At 40.8% G+C, this 21,475-nt stretch overlaps 2 protein-coding genes and 1 long non-coding RNA gene across 6 annotated transcripts in view; 1 reads left to right on the forward strand and 2 right to left on the reverse strand.

Moving 5' to 3' along the window:
• The window catches only part of nxph4 (neurexophilin 4), a 47,342-nt gene extending 41,653 nt beyond the window's left edge, over nucleotides 1-5,689 (reverse strand). Inside the window, exon 1 of the mRNA XM_077529803.1 lies at nucleotides 5,233-5,689. Within this exon, the coding sequence (XP_077385929.1) occupies nucleotides 5,233-5,286 (54 nt within the window). The 5' untranslated portion in view covers nucleotides 5,287-5,689. The remainder of the gene's footprint in view (nucleotides 1-5,232) is intronic.
• Nucleotides 1-21,475, forward strand: part of LOC144023876 (uncharacterized) — a 50,264-nt gene that overhangs the window by 327 nt on the left and 28,462 nt on the right. Inside the window, exons 2-3 of one of the 3 annotated variants that reach the window (XR_013284627.1) lie at nucleotides 1,600-1,679; nucleotides 14,496-15,118. This is a non-coding gene — a long non-coding RNA (uncharacterized LOC144023876). Of the gene's footprint in view, nucleotides 1-1,599; nucleotides 1,680-5,227; nucleotides 6,348-14,495; nucleotides 15,119-21,475 lie in introns of those variants that run through there. The other 2 variants (XR_013284629.1, XR_013284628.1) reach the window with 2 other exon arrangements.
• Nucleotides 9,045-14,457, reverse strand: LOC144023873 (uncharacterized). 2 transcript variants are annotated; one of them, XR_013284624.1, is made up of 3 exons: nucleotides 14,126-14,457; nucleotides 9,231-14,035; nucleotides 9,068-9,140 (listed from the first exon to the last, which is right to left on the reverse strand). XR_013284624.1 is itself a non-coding variant. In XM_077529800.1 (2 exons), exon 2 carries the CDS (start codon nucleotides 13,196-13,198, stop codon nucleotides 9,914-9,916), a length of 3,285 nt encoding a protein of 1,094 aa, XP_077385926.1. In that variant the 5' UTR covers nucleotides 13,199-14,035; nucleotides 14,126-14,457; the 3' UTR covers nucleotides 9,045-9,913. The 2 variants fall into 2 exon arrangements, 1 of the variants encoding a protein (XP_077385926.1); XM_077529800.1 differs by having other exon boundaries at nucleotides 9,045-14,035.

Genomic DNA, 21,475 nt, shown 5'->3' on the forward strand with positions numbered 1-21,475 from the left:
TAGTTATTTAGCCATTATTGGCAGTCAAACATTAATATTTTGCCTATAATAAATTTGATATTTTCATTATTTTTCATGTACAATTAGTACCTTTAAAAATACATTTTGCAACTTGCTGTCGACTGAAAATGACATCACAAGGGTTCAGGCAACCAATCACAGCTCGGCTTGTGAATGTCACATGACCAAACCTAGAAAACAGGTTAGCTGTGATTGGTTACCTAAGCCCTTGTGATGTCATTTTCAGTCGACAGCAAGTTGCAAAATGTGTTTTTAAAGGTACTAATTGTACATGAAAAATAATGAAAATATCAAATTTATTATAGGCAAAATATTCATGTTTGACTTCCAAAAATGGCTAAATAAGTAAAAATTTAATTAAATTTCAAAATAACATCCAAAAAATAAATTAACAAGGAAATTAATTGCATATTAAAATAATACCAATACAAATAAAGACTTGCTGTGTGCGCCATGGCCTCTGAGGGGCAGTATGCATGCATGGAGATGGACACTAACAGTAAAAGAAGAAAGTTGCAATTGAACTTGATTCATATAAATCATTTTCACAGATTAGGAAGAATATATCCCTGTGAGTATTGCTATATTCCTGTCTGTATAATAATTATTTGAAGGTAAATAAATACCTCCCATAACTTCAAATGCAAATTTTGCTAGCTTGTCAATGCGGTTTCCTATTGACTGCTAGCGATGTTTATTAAATATGTGTTGTCTTTAAATATATAATGTGTTTATGATTTTTGCAGTTCAGTCACACTCCACAAATGGTCGCCTCTGATGGGGCAGAACCAAAATTGCCACAAATGTCAAATCGACCCCGGAAGGGAGTCGAGATTCGAACCTCTCAAGTGTGAGGCAGACGTGCAACCCTCGATGCTCTAACATCTGAAAGTATAGCTTGCACATTTTGCAGATTATGTTTTTAATTAAATCCATATTTTCATTAAATAACCATCCATCACATTTCTGGCATGGAGCACTGATTACCTGACAGACGCGTTCGGTATTGCGGCATTATGCGTGATTACAATATACGGAATGTCATCTTCTTTGCTTAATTAAAGTGGCGTCTCCTTAAGGCTGATGGAAGCAAAAGCTTGGGGTGAAATTGTTCACGTTACAAGCAAACATGCCACGTGGGGGCGAAGAAACGTGAAACACTGGGGGACCTTCCAAAGTGGAACGATCCAAATCCAAATGTGGAATTCAGCTAACTTTCTCAAACAACCATTGATTGAAAAACTTGAACTTTCTGTGACACAGGAAAATATCTTGGATGTAAAAGATTCAATTTTAACACTTACATGACCAAATATTTTGCTTTTTATGTGGCCTGCATGTACTTTTTCGTGGCTGCAAATACAATTTGCTGCTTAATGTGAAACAAACCATGTCAAGAATGATTAAACTAAAGCATTCAATTTTTTTTTCTCCATTTGAAGCTTAAGGAAAGACTTTGATGTGTGGGCACAATTTGCGCTGATAGCGGCAGTAAATGTGATTGCTTCCGTCGTCATGATTCCGCAGATTACATATCAAATCTCTGGGCCGAATGAGTATATATTGTCATTTACGCAGATTACAGCATGCTGGTGGAAAGTGGGCCATTCGACATCATACATGGATGGACAGAAAGACCCTCACTTGGGAGAAGGGTGGTAAGAAAAAACAAAAAAAAACAAAAACGCCAACCACCTGCTTTAATCCCCGTTGAGCAAACAAATATACACACACCAGTTCAAATGTGAGGTTTTTGTGAGATCAAAAAATTTGATCTTTCAAAATTAAAAACTAAATGTATTATTATTATTATACAATTATACATATAAACATATATCTATATTTAGCCTAAATTATATACCACTATATTGATTTTTTTTTTTTTTTAAAGAAACATGTTCAGAAGGTGTAGATTAAAAAAAAACAAAAAATAACTGACTTAAAAACTTTTTAAAGATCACGTTTGCATAAGTGTGCACACCCTCTTAACTCGGGGATGGTGGCTTTGTACAGAATGACCCAATCACATTCAAACTCATGTTAAAAGGGAGTCAGCGCACACCTGCCACTATTTAAAAATACCTCTGATTAACCCCAATAAAGTTCAGATGTTCTAGTGGGCTTTTCCTGACATTTCCTGCTTTCTAGTGGAAACTTGAAAGTTTTGTGGGAACGGTGTTATTTGGAAATGTTCCTTTCACCTTGACTAAGGCTTCTGTTCCCACAAAAAAAAAAAAAAAAAACAGTCCCCAAAAATGATGCTATCGCCACCACCATGATTCAAATGTTGGTCAGGTGTTCTTTTGGTGATGTGCAAAAAGTACAGAACATATTTGACAATATGATTGCTCTGATGCTGTGGAAACTCCCTGCAGACCATAATTTGAATGTAATGTAGCCTCATCCATTGTCATGAGGGTGTGCACACTTTTGCAACCACATCTTTTTTTTTCTTTTTTTTTCTTCATTTGAGCGGTACAGGTTATAGATTACATTGTTGTTGGGGAAAGTTTTTTTTTTTTTTAACCACAAAAACCTGGCATTTAAACAGGGGTGTGTAGACTTCTTATATCTCCACCATATAGACACAATGAAATTAAAGTCACACACTATTTGTAATATGCCCTTGGGTATGAGCATTTGCTAGTTGTTTTATAAGGACGAGGAGGAGGAGGAGAAGGGGGGGGGGGGGGGGGGGATAAGAGGATTTTGTCAGGTTGAGATGGCGGCTAATGCTATTGTTCGTACCGGGACCGCTGAAACGCCAAAGAAGCTTTTCGCACATCTTTGCCGCTTCGCGTCGAGCTGTTAGAGAAGATACGCTTTCAAAAAGCACAAGGTGGGAAAGCGGTGGAGTCGTACGCAGGATGCTTTAAATGAAAACTTCTTAACAAAGTTGCCAGAATGTGGAAAAAGACGAAATATATTGAACCTATACAAGGCTTGGGAATAGATAGCAGCATTTTTTATAGCAGTCCACAGATACAGCACAAATGTGCCCCTGAGCGGCTACAATTGACATCCATTTTTTTTCTTGTCCATGATCACAGAACAGTGGTGCCCTGAGATACAAGTTTAATTCGTACTATGTGACCATGCTTGCATCTCAAGTCAAATATGCCAAATTAAACAGACAAGACTGTACCATTTGCAGTATGGGATGGGCGGGGCTATTCCATTTCAAAGAGATCCTAACTCAAACTGAACTTGACTGATGCTCACTTTTCCACATTCCCTCTTTCAACTTTTCACTCGATAATCCTTGCATAAAAAGTAGAGCAGCTAAGGACGGAACTCGTCATATTGTCAGCTGTATTCTAAACACAAAAGTGGGGTGGGGGGAGGAGCATAAAAATTCACTGGCCCCTGAAGCTAGTGTGACTTAGCTACGTGCAATTTTATTTGCTCGACACGTTTATCAGAAGTAGACCCACAAGGAATTCTCAAGAAGCCATGCCTGAAAAGATACAGGAAGTCGGCCATTTTGGATTACACCGGCAATTTTAGGGTCATTTTGGCCGATTTGATGCATCCGCCAGACAAATTTGTCTTAATATTTTTGTCAGATTGCTACCAATTTTCAACAACAGATATTAAGTGGATGAATGACGCTAACTCGGAAAGAATATCTGTTTTTGAGCCCCTTGAATGTGTTGATTCAGCAACATAAGAGTTGGTAGACATGCCTATCATGAGTAGTCCCACAAAAAAAAAAAAAAATCTCAAAAAGACACGCCCCATAAAACAGTCTACCAAAAGTCTACCATTTTGTGCCCATTTGCACACATCCTTTAATTAAAGCCAAACCTGTCCCAGAGATTTTGAACAATTACTGTTCAATTTGAACTACTTACACGAAACAGAGAAATGAGGTTAAATGGTGAAGAATTACCAACAGTTTCACTGAACAACATACAATTTGGTAAACACATTGATCATGAGAAAACCCACAAAAAAACCCCTCAAGAAGTCATGTTATAAATCGAACAGCCATTTTAGAGTAATTTTGACCATTTCCTCAAGGATGCACTTAGCTTATAGATTTTGTCCAACTGCTAACGGATCTGCAAAAACCAAAAATAATTCAATAGAAAAATCCCAGTAACAAAGTGGGTACCTCGGTCACACTTCACATCTTCAGTGTTGCTCTCTTCTCTTATAAGACAAAGCCAATCGTAGTGCATTCAAACATCGTCGTCAATACTTGTAAGTGCTTTGAATTCTTGAGAGTAAGAAATCAAATTATCCATAATGGAAGAGCGGGAGAAGGATGTAACAAAGGGGAAAAGATCTCTTTTCAGAACATATGATACATTTCCAGCACTTCACACTCCTCCGAGTCGCTATATTCTAACTATAGCCAAAAAACAAAAACAAAAAAACAAAAAAAACCCATTGATAACATGAGGGCGCACATACAAATGTTAACCTCACATATAATCAGCAGCAGAGCCAAACTAAACTCCACTTGAGCGGCGGCGATGCGGAGATAATAAAACAAGCCAGCGGCACGTTCAACTTCAGAAGGAGGAAAATAATGAAAGGAAGTTGCTGCCAGCACAAATAGATAAATAGATAAGGGAGTGTGCACTGTGCATTGCTATACACGACACTGCACGAAAGGGAAGCCCACACAGTAGTATCATTCAGCGATAAACATTGCAAAACAACTATCATTGTTACAAAAAGTCAACATCGACTATACTGCAGATTTATTCAAACATTAAAAGCAATAGCTTAAAAAGTTGCAATGGTGCAAAACTAGGGGACTTTTGCTGTATTTTTATGCAATGCGTTTTTAAAAATCAACATTGAGTTCTAAAGAAAGTGGCCTGTTTGTTTTTTTGTAAACATCAATATGATTGAGACACAAGTGGACACAAAGTCCATCCTAATCTTTTAATTGCTTAATCTTGGAGTGCTGATCACTTTTTTTTTTTTTTAGCTATACTTAAGATAAGCAGTACACAACTGATGTGATTTTAGTGCAAATTGGGGAAAACAATTCAAATCGCAACCAGCATCTGAAAAGTAGGCTAAACATAAATTAAAGTTTACAAGTGTTGTTTATAGATTAATATCAAACCCAATGCGGCTATGTTACACTAACACACGTTGTAAGTATAATAACGGTTCGTGTAGTTTGCGCTTTTACGCACGTCCCCGCATGCGCAATTTGACTTTTTTTTTTTTTTTTTTTTTAAAGCTCACCTTACGCAGGATCCACTGGCAGAGGACGAGCGCGGTCCATCCGAGCACCTGCATGTCACCTTCCGTTCACAAGCGCAACTCTGCGCCTCCTCGTTTGTGCATGCACGGAGCGAAAAAAGAGAAAAAGGACTGAAAAAAAAAGATCCCAACCGCGACAGCCAGCCGGGGGTGACAAGTTGTCTGAAAGTTGTCAGCGCTCCACGGCGCGCGGTGCTGGACGACAACTTGGGTGTCTCGCCGCTCCTCTCCGCCTCATGCGCAACATCCGCGCCGGCCGCCTGCGCTCATCGCCGGGCGTTGTGCGCCAAGTTTTGCGCGCATGCAAAAGTCCGCTATTTACTGATGGCTCGGAAGGAGTGCGCGCGCTTGCTTCATGGGGGGGTTTCGGCTTTGTGAGTGGCTGTTGGAAGGAGGAGAGGAGATACTGTACATCACCTATTACGTCCCCTTCACTCCCTCCTTTTTCTCCTCCCACCTCTTCCTCCTCCTCTTCCTCACTCTCTATACCTGCGCGCGTCACGAGCAAAAGGGCCGCTGCCTTATATGGACAAGTAGGATTTCCCGCTTATTAAAAAAAGAGAGTAAAAAAAAAAAAAGGAAACTAAGCTTAGCAATTAAGTCTCTCGTCATGTTAAAGTTGCACTAAAGTAGTGCCTCTCAAACTTTATAAAAAGTACTTCAAGTTCCACCCCAAAAATATTTTATTGGAAGCCACTACAACACAAGTGAACGGTACTAAGGCAGTGATTCTTTTGCTTGCCACTAGAGGGAGCATGTGTACTACACTTTCAGAATCAATGCTTTGTAACTAGAAGATACAAGTAAATGTGATGTATCGAAGCATCTTAGGTCAGATCTTATTCAAAATCAGTAGGTTTCTTCTCTAAGATGTGGTGGTTTGGGCGGTGGACAGTCATAGACGGGCAAAGCAGAGGGCAAAGACGTGCAAAGTTTAACTTGTACTTGTTTTATCCATCCATCCATTTTCTTGACCGCTTAGTCCTCACAATGTTGTGGGGGGCGCTGGCGCCTATCTCAGCTGACTCTGGGCAGTAGGCGGGGGACACCCTGGACTGGTTGCCAGACAATGTACTTGTTTTATTAATAAAGCCAAAAAATATTTGGTGTTTACGTTTCACAGGAAGCAGTCTTGTACCGTTTAGGTCCATGGCAAAAAGTATACTTTATACACATGCAAATAACTACTCACTTGTCTTTTTTTTTTTTTTTTTTTTTTTTGGGGGGGGGGGGGGGGGGGGGGGGGGGGTCCTTGTCCTTTTGTGGTTTGATCAGGGGATATCATTGAAATTAGTCAACTGTGGGCATGTGAAGCCCTTTGAGACTAATGTGTGATTAAGGGCCATATAAATAAACTTGACTTGACTTGACTTGACTTGAGTGTGTTTTCACATGAGGGGTCCTTCAAAAGGAAATGGTCCCGGAACACCCCCCCTCCCCATTTGCTACTAAATTTGAACGAGCTACACTAAACAGATGCACATTATTATGAACATGTTTTTAATTGGTCAGTGTGTGTGGGCATGACATTGTGGCTCACACAAGCAGGACAACTAATGTCAACTCTGTTGCCCTCTACTGGCAGAACCTGTCACTTCCGATGCTTAGATAAGGCTTTTCTGTCACTCATATCTCATCCAACAGTAGGCATACAGCTATTTTATTTATTTATTTATTTATTTATTGATAAACACAAAAAATAAAAAATAACCAATTCCACTTGCCAAGGGAAGAAATCCAAGACTCAAGTTGTCAGCTCTATTTCTTTCTGCAGCTTTGGTTCATCATGGACATTGACTTGAGATTTCAGGACTTGTTACCCTTGCGTTGTGTCATGAAACTCCTCTTTTCCAAAGTCTCAGAGGGAAATAGTTTCTCCTTGGTCCACATGTCTGACTGCTGTAAAAAGCGTCCATATTTTCATCTCCTCTTTGAGCACGAAAGTCTATCAAACGCGGCGGGATCCCAAGAATGTAAACACGGCTGCCCTCTCTGTGATTTGCGGCCCCGCAGCGGTGGGCTCTGTCCTAACACTCGCCACATCCGCACACAAACACAACACGCCGTGTAGCTGCTTCCGCCGGTGCGAGTGCAATTTCATGAGCCACATTAGAAGTGGCAGGCGAATTTCGCTCAGCTGCTCCACGTCCCTGTTCCACTTAGCGGCAACGTCGGCGACTCAGCTAGACGCAAATGAATGAACAAGAAGCTCTGCATTTCCCCCCTCACAAATATCATCCGGCTGTCAGTATTTGCCTCACCCCACCCACACCCTGCGGTGCAGATGTTTTCACATCATCATTGAAAACGTTCTATTTCATCAGATTTCGTCATCTTTCATTGTAATTTGATACACGGGCAGCCCATTGAAGAGATACAATGCTGCCATCTGGTGGCCATAGTGAGTGATTTTGATTCCACAACCCACTGACCAGACAGCGCTGCACTTAGATGTTGTACTGCCCATTAATTAAAAAAAAACATAGTTGACGTTATTTAACGTTTATGGCGGCATACATTGTGATTTTATTAATCGTGATTAAACGTTTTTGGCAGTCAAAGAGTTAAATACCCCTAGTACAGTTACTTGTCACTCGTGTAGAAAAAATGACCGGTGTATGTACAAAGTTGGGCGGCACGTAGTCGAGTGGTTAGCACGTCCGCTTCCCAGTTCTGAGGTCTCCGGTTCGAGTCCAGGCTCGGACCTTCCTGGGTGGAGTTTGCATGTTCTCCCCGTGCCTGCGTGGGTCTTCTCCGGGTACTCCGGTCTCCTCCCACATTCCAAAGACATGCATGGCAGGTTAATTGGGGGCTCTGAATTGTCCCGAGGTGAGCGTGTGAGTGTGGATGGTTGTTCGTCTCTGTGTGCCCTACGATTGGTTGGCAACCAGTCCAGGGTGTCCCCCGCCTACTGCCCAGAGCCAGCTGAGATAGGCGGCAGCAGCCCCCGCGACCCTTGTGAGGAATAATCGGTCAAGAAAATGGATGGATGTACAAAGTTTTTGCTTTAATTCAGTAAAAGTAAAAAGTATAGACTTTGAAATTTACTAAATATTTTAGTAAATATGTGGTAAATATGAAGTGGGACAACGATGTAAGAAATTTTTGTTTTGTGTTTTGTAAACTTTGCTAGCATCAGCTAACTAGCACTTATGCTAACAGAACAACCATATTTTCTCATGTTCCTCCTCCAGCTTTTAGCGTTCTTGTTCACATCTTCACTTTGTATTGCTGCCGTTGTTCCTCGCCACTGATATGACATTATTAAGGCTCGCAGCGATTAGCGCTAGCCTGAATTCGTTAGCTTTTGGCTAACGTTGGCCTCGCCTGCTAGCTTCTACTGCACATGCATGAGCACTACTTTACTGGAGCCATACGGTTGGCACACTCGTTGCACTGAAGAGTGATGATATTTTGTTGGCCAAAGGAAACAGGAAGAGCAGAATTATTATTAATGAGGTTAACGTTATGATACTGGTGGCCATGATAGCCTCATTTAGCTGAAACATAGTATTTTTTTTTTTACCTTCTGTATTCAAGACTTGCTAAGTTTTCTCACAATTTATTACGGCCAGTATACTATTGTGCTATATATCGACCACAACGTTTTTTAGGTTAAAAAGAATCCTCCAACAGTAGCAAACAGGAAGCAGAATGATCCATAAAGGATTCCTGGGAATAACACACCCCAAAGCATATCCACACACGCCGCCATATCTTATCTGGAGGTTGTTGAGCATAATGCCGAGAGGTCAGCTGGCAGTAATGGAGCCCTTTGTGTGTGGAAACAGTCATTTCACAACGGTTGTAACTCCCTCTCGAGGCAAGACAAACTCAAGTAGCTTTCTTTTACTGGTTTAATGAAGCGTCTCTCCATCTGACCGTGAAAACTGTACAGAAATAATAATACAGTACAATGAACAAAACGTATGGCTACACAATAGCTAATAAATTCACACAGTGAAGGGAAAACAAAATACCTCGTTGGCTGCTGCCACAAAAGAGGGAATTAAAAGGTCTTGAAATCTTGAAGTCCGTGTGTCCTTAACATAAATTGAACTGTACTGACCATGCGGTCACGCCAGCTGCATCGTTCCTTTTCCTCTTGAATGACCCGGAAGTACAACCCCGGAAACGAAAATGCGCGCTCCAAAATAACGCGAGACCTTGTATGCATCCAAAAATAAAGCAAATTTACATCTTCAATTATTGATGCTCAAAACAAACATACATTTACGTAAATGAACTTAACATTTTAAACACCAGAATGAATAATAATGAAATCAAACTGTGGATACACTTACACTCCCACCAAATTACACAAACATTGTGGAATTTCTTATTGAAAGTAACATATACCATTTCCAATTGGCTTCTCAAAGGTAAGTTAGTTGCAAACAGTTAAGTATTAATTAGACTCACCATAGTGTCTTAATCTGCTTCTATTAAAGTCACTATCTTGTGTATGGGTCTCTCTAGGTGGACTGTACTGGTTGTAGCCTTCCTTTTGCTATCGTATGTGGTGTGGCAAACTAGTAGCTTCAGCTTTCTAACCCTACCATCTTGCCCTGGGTAGACTTCAGTGACTCTTGCTAGTTTCCATTCATTACGTGGTTAATGTTCATCTTGAAGAAGGATTATGTCATTTACGTTAGAGTCCCTTCTACTTTTGGCAACTTCTGTCCTTTCTTCGATACTTGTAGACATTTGTGCGTTGCTTGAAACCATTGTGTTTAGTCATTCGCTTTACTCTCGCAACTGCCTGTGGAGATATTGTCCAGTCCAAGAACTTCTTCAAATTGTCTCGCAATGACCGCTCTTCCTTTGTCTCAGTGCAGCACAGGAAACGCTTGTGAAGTTCTTGGTCATCTTTGCTAACTTCTCCCACCTTGCACTCTCTTTGATGTGAACGTCTTTGCGAAACAAACTTGTGAGAAGCAATGTAGGACCACTGTTCAGGCTTCGTGCTGGTCTTATTGATTGGTAACTCTGGTCGTTCCTCTCTAAACGGAAGGGGCATCTCGTAGTGACCATTCACCTTCTGCGTGATGCTCTCCTTTGGCTTTGACAAGAACTTCAGGTCGTCTTGTGAGATGGGATTCTCTTCCTTCGCTCTTTCTGAGAAGTCGGATTCGAGGACCTTGATAATTTCTGTAGCTGTTACTTCTTTTACCTTAATTCGACTTACATAGTGTACTTCTGTACGGAAGCTGGTAGAAGACTCAATATTTGGTGTCACTTGTCTCACTTCCATATGATGACTTATTCCGATGGCATCTCCGTAGTCCACACAGGGACTTCCACATCCCACAATGCTCCATCCTAGGTCTGTGCGTTGCGCGTAGGGCTGGTTTACTTTGCCGGAAACAACTTCTCTTGGTAGAAGTGCTTGTGAGCAGTTGTACCCGATTAGCAGGCCTACTTGACAGTCCAGAAGAGGCGCAATCCTTTCCTGAAGGTGCTCCAGGTGGGACCAGGCTTTCGCATTTTCATTTGTAGGGATGTGATCTCTGTTTGCTGGAATGAACTCCCTAGTATAGGCTGGTGGTAGGGAGATTTTCTTTCTTGAGTAATAGCCACGGATTTGTAGATTGTTCACCTTTTGTGAATTTACTGTTGAAGTTGTCGTCATTGTAGTCAGCTTGAGCTTGATATGATCTTTTTTGGCTTTCAACGTGTCAGCTACTTCGCTGAGAATGAAAGTTGAGTCGCTCTGAGAATCCAGCAGTGCATACACGAGGACTTCTTCAGCTGGACAAGTTGTAGTTGAGAGCCAGACAGGAAGTATTGCAGAGGTAATCGTGCCAGCCTCACCAACAATTGCTCTATGTGCTATGGCGACTGTAGTAGTTTGTTCAGGAGGGACACGTTCAGGTTCCTCTTGACCTTGACTTTGCTTCTCTTTTGTTTGTGTTGGATTCTTGTCAACCTTGACTCTGTCCTCATGCAGGCAGGTTGGGTGCCGCTTGTGGCACACATCACACTCACTTCTGCTGCTGCATTTCTTTGAGTAGTGCCCAGGCTTGAGACAACCGAAACACAACTTATTTTCTTTAACGAAGCTTGTTCTTTTTGGAACTTCATCTTTCATGAATGTTCTGCATGTATGCAAGGTGTGTCCCTTCTTCTCACAAAAGACACATGTAATGACATCCTTTTCATCTATGTTTGTAGCTAGAACCTTTGCTCCCATGGTCTGGTTCCTTTTTCCACTTGTGGTGTCTGCGTCTCCTTGTTTGACTGACTGCAGAGAGGTGATTGGATGACAGGCAATCTTTACTTCTTTCATTAGGAATGTGACGAACTGACTGAAAGTGGGAAAATGTCCATTCTGTTCTTCCATTTCCACAGACATCCGATTCCACCTCGCTATCAACCAGTCCGGCAGCTTTGAGAGTATCTTCCTGTTCTCGTTGCAGTCGTTCAAGATTCCCAATGCCTTTATGTGGGTTATCGCGGCCTCACAACTGCGAAGGAAATCTGTATAGCTTCTCAGCTGTAGGCTTTCCTTAGGTCCTATTTTGGGCCACGTGTGAAGCTTGTCTCGATATGACTGTGCAATTGTGAATGGGTTTCCATATCTCTCATCTAAGAGTTCCCATGCGGCAACATAGGCTGATGGAGTGCCAAGTAAGAAATAGCCCTCAATTGCTTTCCTTGCTTCTCCATCCACATACCTACGAAGGTAGTAGAGCTTCTCATTTTCATTAATGTTCTTCTTCTCAATAAGCGCTTGGAATGACAGTTTCCAGTCACTGTACATCAACGGATCCCCTTTGAATACTACAGGCTCAGGGATTGGGATTCGGTTGGTACTCACTGCATCTGCTAGCACCTTGACGAGCTCTGCTGTACTTTCAGGTGAGGAGGACATCAGGGCCTTTGATGCAGAGAACACATATGGGGACGGAGGACTTGTAGAAGCAGGCACTTGTTTGACTGTTCTCAACTCACCACCCAGTATGTCTTTCTCTTCTTGTGCAACCTCCACCTGATCGTATACTTCGATTCTCGCTTGTGCTGCACTTAGACTTTTCATTGTCTCCAACTGCTGTACCTTTCTTTTCCTTTCATCAAGGGTTCTTTGGAGAGCTGCATGTTCTGCCCTAATTTGAGCTTTGATTTTAGCTTCCTCTTCTTCTATTTGGATTCTTCGTTTCAACTCTTCAGCTTCTCTTTCCAAACGACGCTTTACAGCTGCCGCCTCTTGTTCAGCTAATTTGTTCATTGACTCCTCTTGCAGGCGCTGTATTTCTTGTTGTTCTCTTTCTTGTTCTTGAGACACTTTGAGAACAGCATGGCTTGCAGCAGCCTCAGCAGCAGCTTCTTGTCGTCTTTCAGCTGACCCACTTGTATGTAGTGAGGACCTCTTAGAGCCAGAGATGAGAGAACAGACACTAGAGTTGAACAGAGAACCTACTTCAGGCCATCCATCATCTTCTTCAAATGTATGTCCATCTAGTTGTTTTGCGGCTCTGTGAGAGATGAAATTGGATACTTGGATGCATAGATCAACTCTCCGGCGAGTTTCCTGATCTGGTAATTCGATTTGCCGTAGTTCATCATATATGCGCTGGACATCTGCAGCATAACTATGGTCTTCAGAAATGATGTGATGGAGTTCATCATCCGTCAATGGCTCTGTGACTTGTACTAGTTTCTTTCTGGCAAATTTCACACTGTATTTCCATTTGTCATATGCAAAATTGAATCTTCGTTTAAGACCTTTAATTTTCTCTTCTTGCATTCCTCTTCCTTTCTCTGTCAGAGTTCTGCACCTTTCACTTCTTCTTATTTTCTTTTCAGAAGTGTTACTGACTTGACTCTTTTCAGGCTGCTCTTGAAAGTCTTCATCACTAGGAATATCCCTTAACTGCCTGGTAACCTGTTGTAATTCAACTTCACTATCACTGACTTCTGTATCAGTAAGCTTTCCTTTAGTTGACATCTTGTAGCAAACCTACACTTGTATGCAAATAAAAACTAAGAAAATTAATATAATGAATCTGTAAGCCAAAAACTATTACTGCTTGCTGTGTGACTACTTGTGAAATAAATTGCTTATTTCCTTTTAAATGATCTGAACTTATTTAAATGTATCAAAGAATTATTATTAACTTAAGTTAAATTTGTACTATAAACCTTAAAGCACACTTATTTTCAATACAATGCATAAACAGAAATTCAGTCGGCTTACTATCTTGAAATTCACACAAATATATATGCCCCAGTCACTAAATACTGCAAAATAATGAAAACTTGACAAATGTCGACCCCTATTGACTATTTGTAATTATTACAGTATCAATCCACAATTCACTCACACAGTAAATATAGCACAATTACAAAATCGCCCTTCCCTTAGACTGGTATCTTATCAACAGTCAAAGCTTTTCTTGTGGCTTCTTTATGTAAATGTTGCTACTATGCAATCTTCTTGCCTTGTATGTGTGTGAAATGCGAACTGCGCTTAGCTTTTCCCGTGCGCCATTGAAGCAATGACGTCACCGTTGTTGTCCGACGAGCTGTTCGACGTGCAGCGAAGCAGTCCGCGGCGCCATCTTGTGCCTTCTTGCGGTGGTGAAAATGTCGAGCTTTCTCTCTTGAACGTCACGTTGTCACTCCTTAGCCGCGGCGTTTCAACGTAGCAGCGAGGTTCACTCCTTAGCAGCGAGTTTTCACTGCAGCTTCGAGTTTTCACTGTAACTCCCTCTCGAGGCAAGACAAACTCAAGTAGCTTTCTTTTACTGGTTTAATGAAGCGTCTCTCCATCTGACCGTGAAAACTGTACAGAAATAATAATACAGTACAATGAACAAAACGTATGGCTACACAATAGCTAATAAATTCACACAGTGAAGGGAAAACAAAATACCTCGTTGGCTGCTGCCACAAAAGAGGGAATTAAAAGGTCTTGAAATCTTGAAGTCCGTGTGTCCTTAACATAAATTGAACTGTACTGACCATGCGGTCACGCCAGCTGCATCGTTCCTTTTCCTCTTGAATGACCCGGAAGTACAACCCCGGAAACGAAAATGCGCGCTCCAAAATAACGCGAGACCTTGTATGCATCCAAAAATAAAGCAAATTTACATCTTCAATTATTGATGCTCAAAACAAACATACATTTACGTAAATGAACTTAACATTTTAAACACCAGAATGAATAATAATGAAATCAAACTGTGGATACACTTACAACGGTTGTATGAAAGCAGCCAGTGTTGTTTTCTCTTCTTCTGCAGGTGGCTTCCGAATGGAGCGCGACGGTGTGCACCATTGTCATTCAAATGTGTTGTCGCAGGACAAGGGAATGGCAGAGGAGCGCTAATGGGGAGCACGGGGAGAAGTGGAATAATTGGATGGGATGACGCGCGTCAGGACGGGACGTATTATTGTGCGCACACGGACGGAATCGTGGGTGACGGCGGCGCCGTGTGGACGGCTGCGCGGGATGAGGAGAGTGTGGGAATTGTCGGGGATCATATTGGAGTGATATCTTGTGGGAATATGACAATACAACCTCAAAAACAGTAACTTGCATTTATATTAGGGCCCAAGATGGGAAGTAATGAAGTACAAATACTTTGTTACTTTACTTGAGTAGTTTTTTATCAGTACTTTGTACTTTCCTGAGTATTTATTTTTTTGACTACTTTTTACATTTATGCTAAATTATTCACCCCCTTTTCTCTCAGTGCAGCCAACTGACTCTGGAAGTTCGCTGATCATTTCTGAATGATCCAATGTTGACCTAAATGACTGATGGTGCCTCCGCTGGCTGGAATGTATTGCCAAACAAGGCACTCTGTCCACATGATTGCTGTCCAAATGCCCCCCCCCAAACCCCCCCACGTCCGTTGCATTCTCTCACCTCTATGCGTGTACTTATGGCCAACAACGAGGCCATGCGAGCCTGAAGTGCTGGTCCACATATTTGGATATCCCATTCAGTACCTACTAAAAAATAAATAAATTCTAGACTGCATCACATATTGATCAGGGCTTATTAAAAAACAAAAAAACAAAAAAAAAACACAGACTAAGAGGACTGCGTGGCGATCGATCCAGTCCGGTGTTATTACTCTGCAAGTGTGTGTCGGTGTTTACATTAGACTGTGTGACCTCAACTCACAATGCGCTGATGTGTCCAAATCAGATGATGTACAACATCAATGCCACCCGGCCAAAAAAAAAAAAAAAATGCTGCTAATACATCAAACTCCAGCCACACCAAGGCTGTACACATAACATCCAGTATGTGCTAATGCATCTCTAAATCCATGTCATCAACCTGTCCACACTTCCGAAAAACAACTTCTTCTTTTTTTTTTTTACATTCGGCTTGGATGATTTCGATCTTAAGTTTCCTTAAATAAAGAAATAAATAGAATCGTAGAACATGTTTAACATTTTTGTCATAACTCGAGTCATGCATGAGGTTTGTTTGGGGTCGTGTCATCTAGTTTCAACTAGTTTTAGGCTTTGTGATGTCGATCTTTAATCCTTTAGGTGATGTCTGGACCTTTGTGATGTCTTTCTTTACTCTTTTACTTGCTAGAACCAATCAGATCGATTCACTACCTGTAGGTGCAGTTTGAGAATTGTGTGTGTTTCGACGGATTATTACTTCCCGTTTCTCTGTGCTTCTCCTTTTTTGTTTCGTCAAGCTTTGTGAATAAATAGCTAAAACCTTATTTGTGTCTGCGCTCTGGGATCCAACCCTTCAGCACATGACAATTTAAAATTTAAAATTCAACCAAAATGTTCTGGGGGAAAAAAAAAAAACAACTCAAATTCTGAGCATGTTTTGTGGTCATGGTTCAGTTGCACCACGTGACTGTAGCTCTCGATAGCTGGAGGGCTTTAAGTGAAGATAATATTTCTGGTTTGTTTTTAAAGTCCCAGAACAACAACAACAAGAAGGGAGCTGCTTCAAATGCATGCCTCTTTTTCCGATCTCTTCCTCTTGGAAAGACTTCAGTGGATGATTTCGCTTTTGTAGTCAGATTACTGGGATTTGAGTTCCTTAAGTCGGCAGCATAGTTGAAAAAGCAGTCCAAAAAGTCCACATTTTCAGAAGAGGCAAATATGAGCCTTTGAAAAAGCCCTATCGGCCAAAATAGTTTACAAAACATAACATCATTTCAAACTGCAGTTTTTGGGGGCAGGCCGCACATATTGCTCACGACAGAAAGCGCCACTTATTTCGCGTGGCAACTATTTAAGCCTTGTCAGAGGTAATAATAGCTCAAATGACACTGCCGTCATCCGCCTGTTTGTGGTTCACGGTGGTTGCATCGATAAAGAGGTGATAAAAGCGAGTTCAAGCAGCCATTGTTCGACATTTCCCAAAATAATCAGGCGCAGGAAGCAAACGGGACCTGTCGGCACTCTGCAACTTTCCATCTCTCACGCGCGCACGCACACGCACGCACACGCACGCACACTCAAGCATCTGCTCGACCCTCCTTCATCGCCACCTTATTAAGATTCGTATCCCCGAAAGGTGACTTCGCAGTCGGGCACGGTGACAAGCCGCCACCCCTCAGCAGCCAGCAGCCTGGAGGTATGTAGGCATTGTGACAGGTAGCTGTGCTCCCCTGGGACTCCCGTTCCTGGCTTACTGTGTGTGTGCGCACACGTTGTGCGTGTGTTTGCCCAGTGTGGCCAAGACAAGCAAGATTATCAAGTCAAAGATGACCCCTGACATAAGGCTCTCGAGGGACTGAATTTTATTTTTTTAAAAGAGTTTCTTTTCCGCCTCCAACCGTCTCTCTACTATTTTCATCCCCGGACACTAAACGCCTCCCACCTGCCCCCCATGGACTCTTTGCTGAAGTATTAGCTGCGTGACCCGTCTTTCGGTTTAAGCAAATACGGAAGGCAACCGAGAGCTCGACTGCCTGCCATTCCATTCACATACATTTCATTGTGCTCCTCTTTCTGGCATGCCTGACTGAAACATTTATTCATTCATTCATTCATTCATTCACATATGCTTAAACATCTGTCTGTATAATTACATAAAAAATATAAATGCTAGCCTCCCCATGTTACCAACTTGGCGACTTTCCAAAGCCTCTTGATGACTTTTTCCCCACAGCTCTTGCTTGTGTGTTAGTATATCGCTCGTGTCAGCTGGCATCTTCCGAACGCCAAGAGATCAAAAATAATGTTTTTTGGGCTCCTCTTGGACATAAGCAAACAGTAGGAGCGGCATAGCTCAGGTGGTAGTGTGGCAGACTCCTAAGCTGAAGGTTGCAAATATGTTCCTCAACCCTTGAGTGACTTTTTTTTTTTCCCAATTCTTTATTTTACTCTCTTCCAAGTGTAAATATTAGTCTAATACAGAGTCTATTTGGACCCACTCTAAATAGTAAAATTTACATTAAATAGAGTCAAATTTACTCTGCATAATAAACTGTGCAGACAAAGAATTTAATGAAGTTATTTTGAGAAGTAATGGCCTAATTTATAAGGCAAAATAAAAAATAAAAAAAATAAAAAATAAAAAAACAGAAGAAAGTTCAATTGTATTTTTTTTACTCACTTTTTGCCTCCCCCACAATGTTATTCCTCACTCCTACAGCATGCATTACAATTACATGCAAATTGTCAATTATGCAAATTAGGCGATGATGTCATTTAGCGAGTTTTAGGATAGCCAATAGCTACTTTCCTTACAAGGGAGCTGGCAACACTGTACATGATGCGCCTAGTCACATAATCTTGTATTTTGTAAGAGCCTTTCTTTTGAAATGCTCACATAATATAAAGTTTGACAGTTTCCACCTCTCTATCCACTTTGACACCAGATGAACACGCTAAAAGGCAAATTGCAGCGTGCCGTGCACGATCATGAGCAATATGACAAAAGAGAAGCAGATTAGAAAGTTAGAAGAAGAGATGAATTAATAAGCAACCTTTGAAAAGTCAATAAGACTAAAAGGTCCTCCACATTGGGGGGGGAAAAAAAAGCTCTGTGGGCTGATGAATTGTAGCTAAAAGGGGGTAAAAAAAGAAAGAAAAAAGAAAATCATCTAATGATGGTGCAACACTTTCCTGTTCACAGTTCACAAGTGAAATCTCACGATCACATCACCGGCAATTAAATGTGTTTGGTCGGCCGGAGAGGACATTTTTACACCACGAACAACACGAGTCAAACAGAGACAGATGAACAAACAAGTGGTAGGGAGGAAAACTATGTTCGGGCTAGAAGACAATTTCAACCAAGTAACTCCTTGTTGACAATAGAGCTAAAAAAAAAAAAAAAAAAAAAAAAAGCCATGGTGTTGATTATCATTCAAAGGCCGAGATGGGATACGGGGCTCTCGCTGAGGGCGGAGCAGTTTAGGCCATAACGAGCTCCTCTGTGCCTTCCCACCTGCACAAAACCAGGTTCCCTCTTACACTGCATTGCATTGCATTGTGGGAGCTTGTTAAGAAGCAGTCGACCGCCAACCAACACGTCTGTCATATAGTTGTGTACCAACTTATCATTTGCCTCACTGCCCCCATACATGCAGTATGTCTGCCATATCACAAATACAGTACAAAACATGTAAACAACGATCGACACACATTAAAAAACAAATGTTCTTCCATTCACGTACACACACACAAAAGGTGTGTCTGTACTCATATGCCCGTCACATTCCCACACACCTTTGTTCACTTTTTTGAATTCCCCTCAGAAAGCAAGACGTAGTCAGTGGATGTCTGACCAGGAATCCGAATGAAGAGCAAGTGCCGTAAAAAATGCATTAAGATGAGTAGAAAGTACAAATCTTTTGTTCTGCTGGGAGACAGTAACACTTCTGTGGAAAAGCTTTACAATCCAAATAAGGAAGAATATGGGCTAGACAGTCCAAAAAAAATAATAAAAAAAAATAAAAAATAATAATAATAATAATAAAAAAAGTGTTATTCTCTTTGTTTTGTTCACATCTTGCAACGTTGACAAATAATAAATCATGTCGGGACAAAAGGTGGCTGGTTTGAGGCCTTTTATGGGGATTTTTTTGATTCCACAATTATTTCTATAGAATCTAAAACTTGGTTAAACTCTTGTGATTTTTCAAATTCAAGTTCAAGTGTTAGTTTCGTGCTACTATTAGCTTAGCAGAGGGTGACAATGTTGTAACTATTTTAAAATAAAACAAAAAACATGACTGTCTTTTGAAGTCTTACTTGATAAATGTTTTATTGCTTTTATTTATTTTTTAGTTGTCATGTGTTGGATCCCAAAGCGTAGACACAAACAAGATTTTAACTATTTATTCACATCGAGAGGCGTGGAACAAACTTGACTAGATGAGAAACAAAGAGAGTTGCACAGAGAGACAGTGGTAATAATCCAACAAACACACCCACTTCTCAGACCGCTACTACAGACAGTGAATCAATCTGATTGGTTGTGACTAAGTAAAGGCTTAAAGATTGACATCACAAAGCTCCTGACATCACATAGATGTCACAAATCTTAAAACCAGTTGAAACTAGATGCTGTTACATCAATTCAAAACAGACACTTGTTAAATCAGTACATAACAAACTTAATAGGTCATGAACTCAAACTTAACCCTGGCGTGACCCCAGACATGACATTAGTTTTCCAAATAGTTTTTATATTTTCACCATTTTTTTATATTGTATATACTTTGTATATATTTCTATTTGTTTATAATCAACCTTTTATTGTTCTCTCGATCTACCCATGACCTACTTTTTTTCTTTTAAAAAAAATGCAATAGTTCATTAATATATAGCAATAATAGCATGCACACATAAACTCCGCCTTTCTTTTTACCTACACTCCTTGCAATCGATTTGGTAGTTTACCAGTCACAGTAAACACAGTACACTCCGCACAATGAAACCAGACATTTAAATGCATTTGTATGTACGATACTGCTGCCAGGTGGCCAAGCCGTGCAGATCAGTCCATCGAATGGACAATGTCCATCGGATTGACGCAAAAAAAAAAAAAATGGTGAAAAGTTCTTTACATTCTATTTAATTATGTCACTAGTGTATGTTTTCATAAAGAACAATATTTCTTAAAAAAAAAAAATCTCTGAATTATGCTGTATGAAAATGGGCCTCAAATGCTGCCGAATTACTACAGAATCAAAATCAATCTCCAATCTTGAACATGCATGAATAAACGTACTACGTGAAGAACCCTCACGGCATCTGTGCGTCAATTGGAGGGTTTTTCATGGCGCACCTGTCTAACGAGCCACTGATGGCAACGCTAATTGAAGTGGCCTAATTCCATGTCATCATGGTGAACTCATCATACACTTTGAGCACCAGAGCGAGGAAAAGTGCTCGGCGTCTCAAGATCGCTCCAGAGTCAACTTTTCAATCCCGATGGTCAGCATACAGCAGTGCACAATTTGTACATTCATAAGACTGCAACAATTCAAATGTAAATAATTCAATTAATTAATTTTATTGCATTTTTCATAATTTTTTGACATTTTTTTAAAGGCCCAAAAATATTAAAATTGGTGTTGAAATAGATGATTGTTAAATGTAAGTTCAATATACATATACATAATCATTTAATTATTTACTTCATAGCTTAATTCACTGTTTCCCAGTTATGTGCTGGGGTTGGATCCCAAAGCGCAGACACAAATAAGATTTTAACTATTTATTCACATCGAGAGGCGAGAAACAACAAGAGTTGCACAGAGGAACAGAGGTAATAATCCGACAAAACCACACACTTCTCAGACAGGCTTATTTAGACAGTGAATCGATCTGATTGGATGTGGCTAGACATGTGGGTAACAGGACTGACATGAAATTATATGATTGGCAGTTGAATTAATAAAGAGAATAAAGATTCTTGACATCACATAACCTCTGACATCACATAGCGTCTTACCAGTTGAAACTAGATGCTGGTTACATCCGTTCAAAACAGACACTTGACCACACGGTCATGACCCAAACATAACCCATGCATGACCCTAGTCATGACAGTAAGCATAACCCTTGCATGACCCTAGACATGACAGTACTTGACCCTTGCATGACCCTAGTCATGACAGTACCTGAACCTTGCATGACCCTAGTCATGACAGTAAACATAACCCTTGCATAACCCTAGACATGACAGTACTTGACCCTTGCATGACCCTAGTCATGACAGTACCTGAACCTTGCATGACCCTAGTCATGACAGTAAACATAACCCTTGCATAAC

Source organism: Festucalex cinctus, chromosome 8, assembly GCF_051991245.1.
Source record: "Festucalex cinctus isolate MCC-2025b chromosome 8, RoL_Fcin_1.0, whole genome shotgun sequence".
Lineage (NCBI taxonomy): Eukaryota > Metazoa > Chordata > Actinopteri > Syngnathiformes > Syngnathidae > Festucalex > Festucalex cinctus.

Excerpts from the sequence above, each read along its gene's own strand:
- LOC144023873 (XM_077529800.1), bottom strand. The coding sequence starts at position 13,198 with ATGTCAACTAAAGGAAAGCTTACTGATACAGAAGTCAGTGATAGTGAA.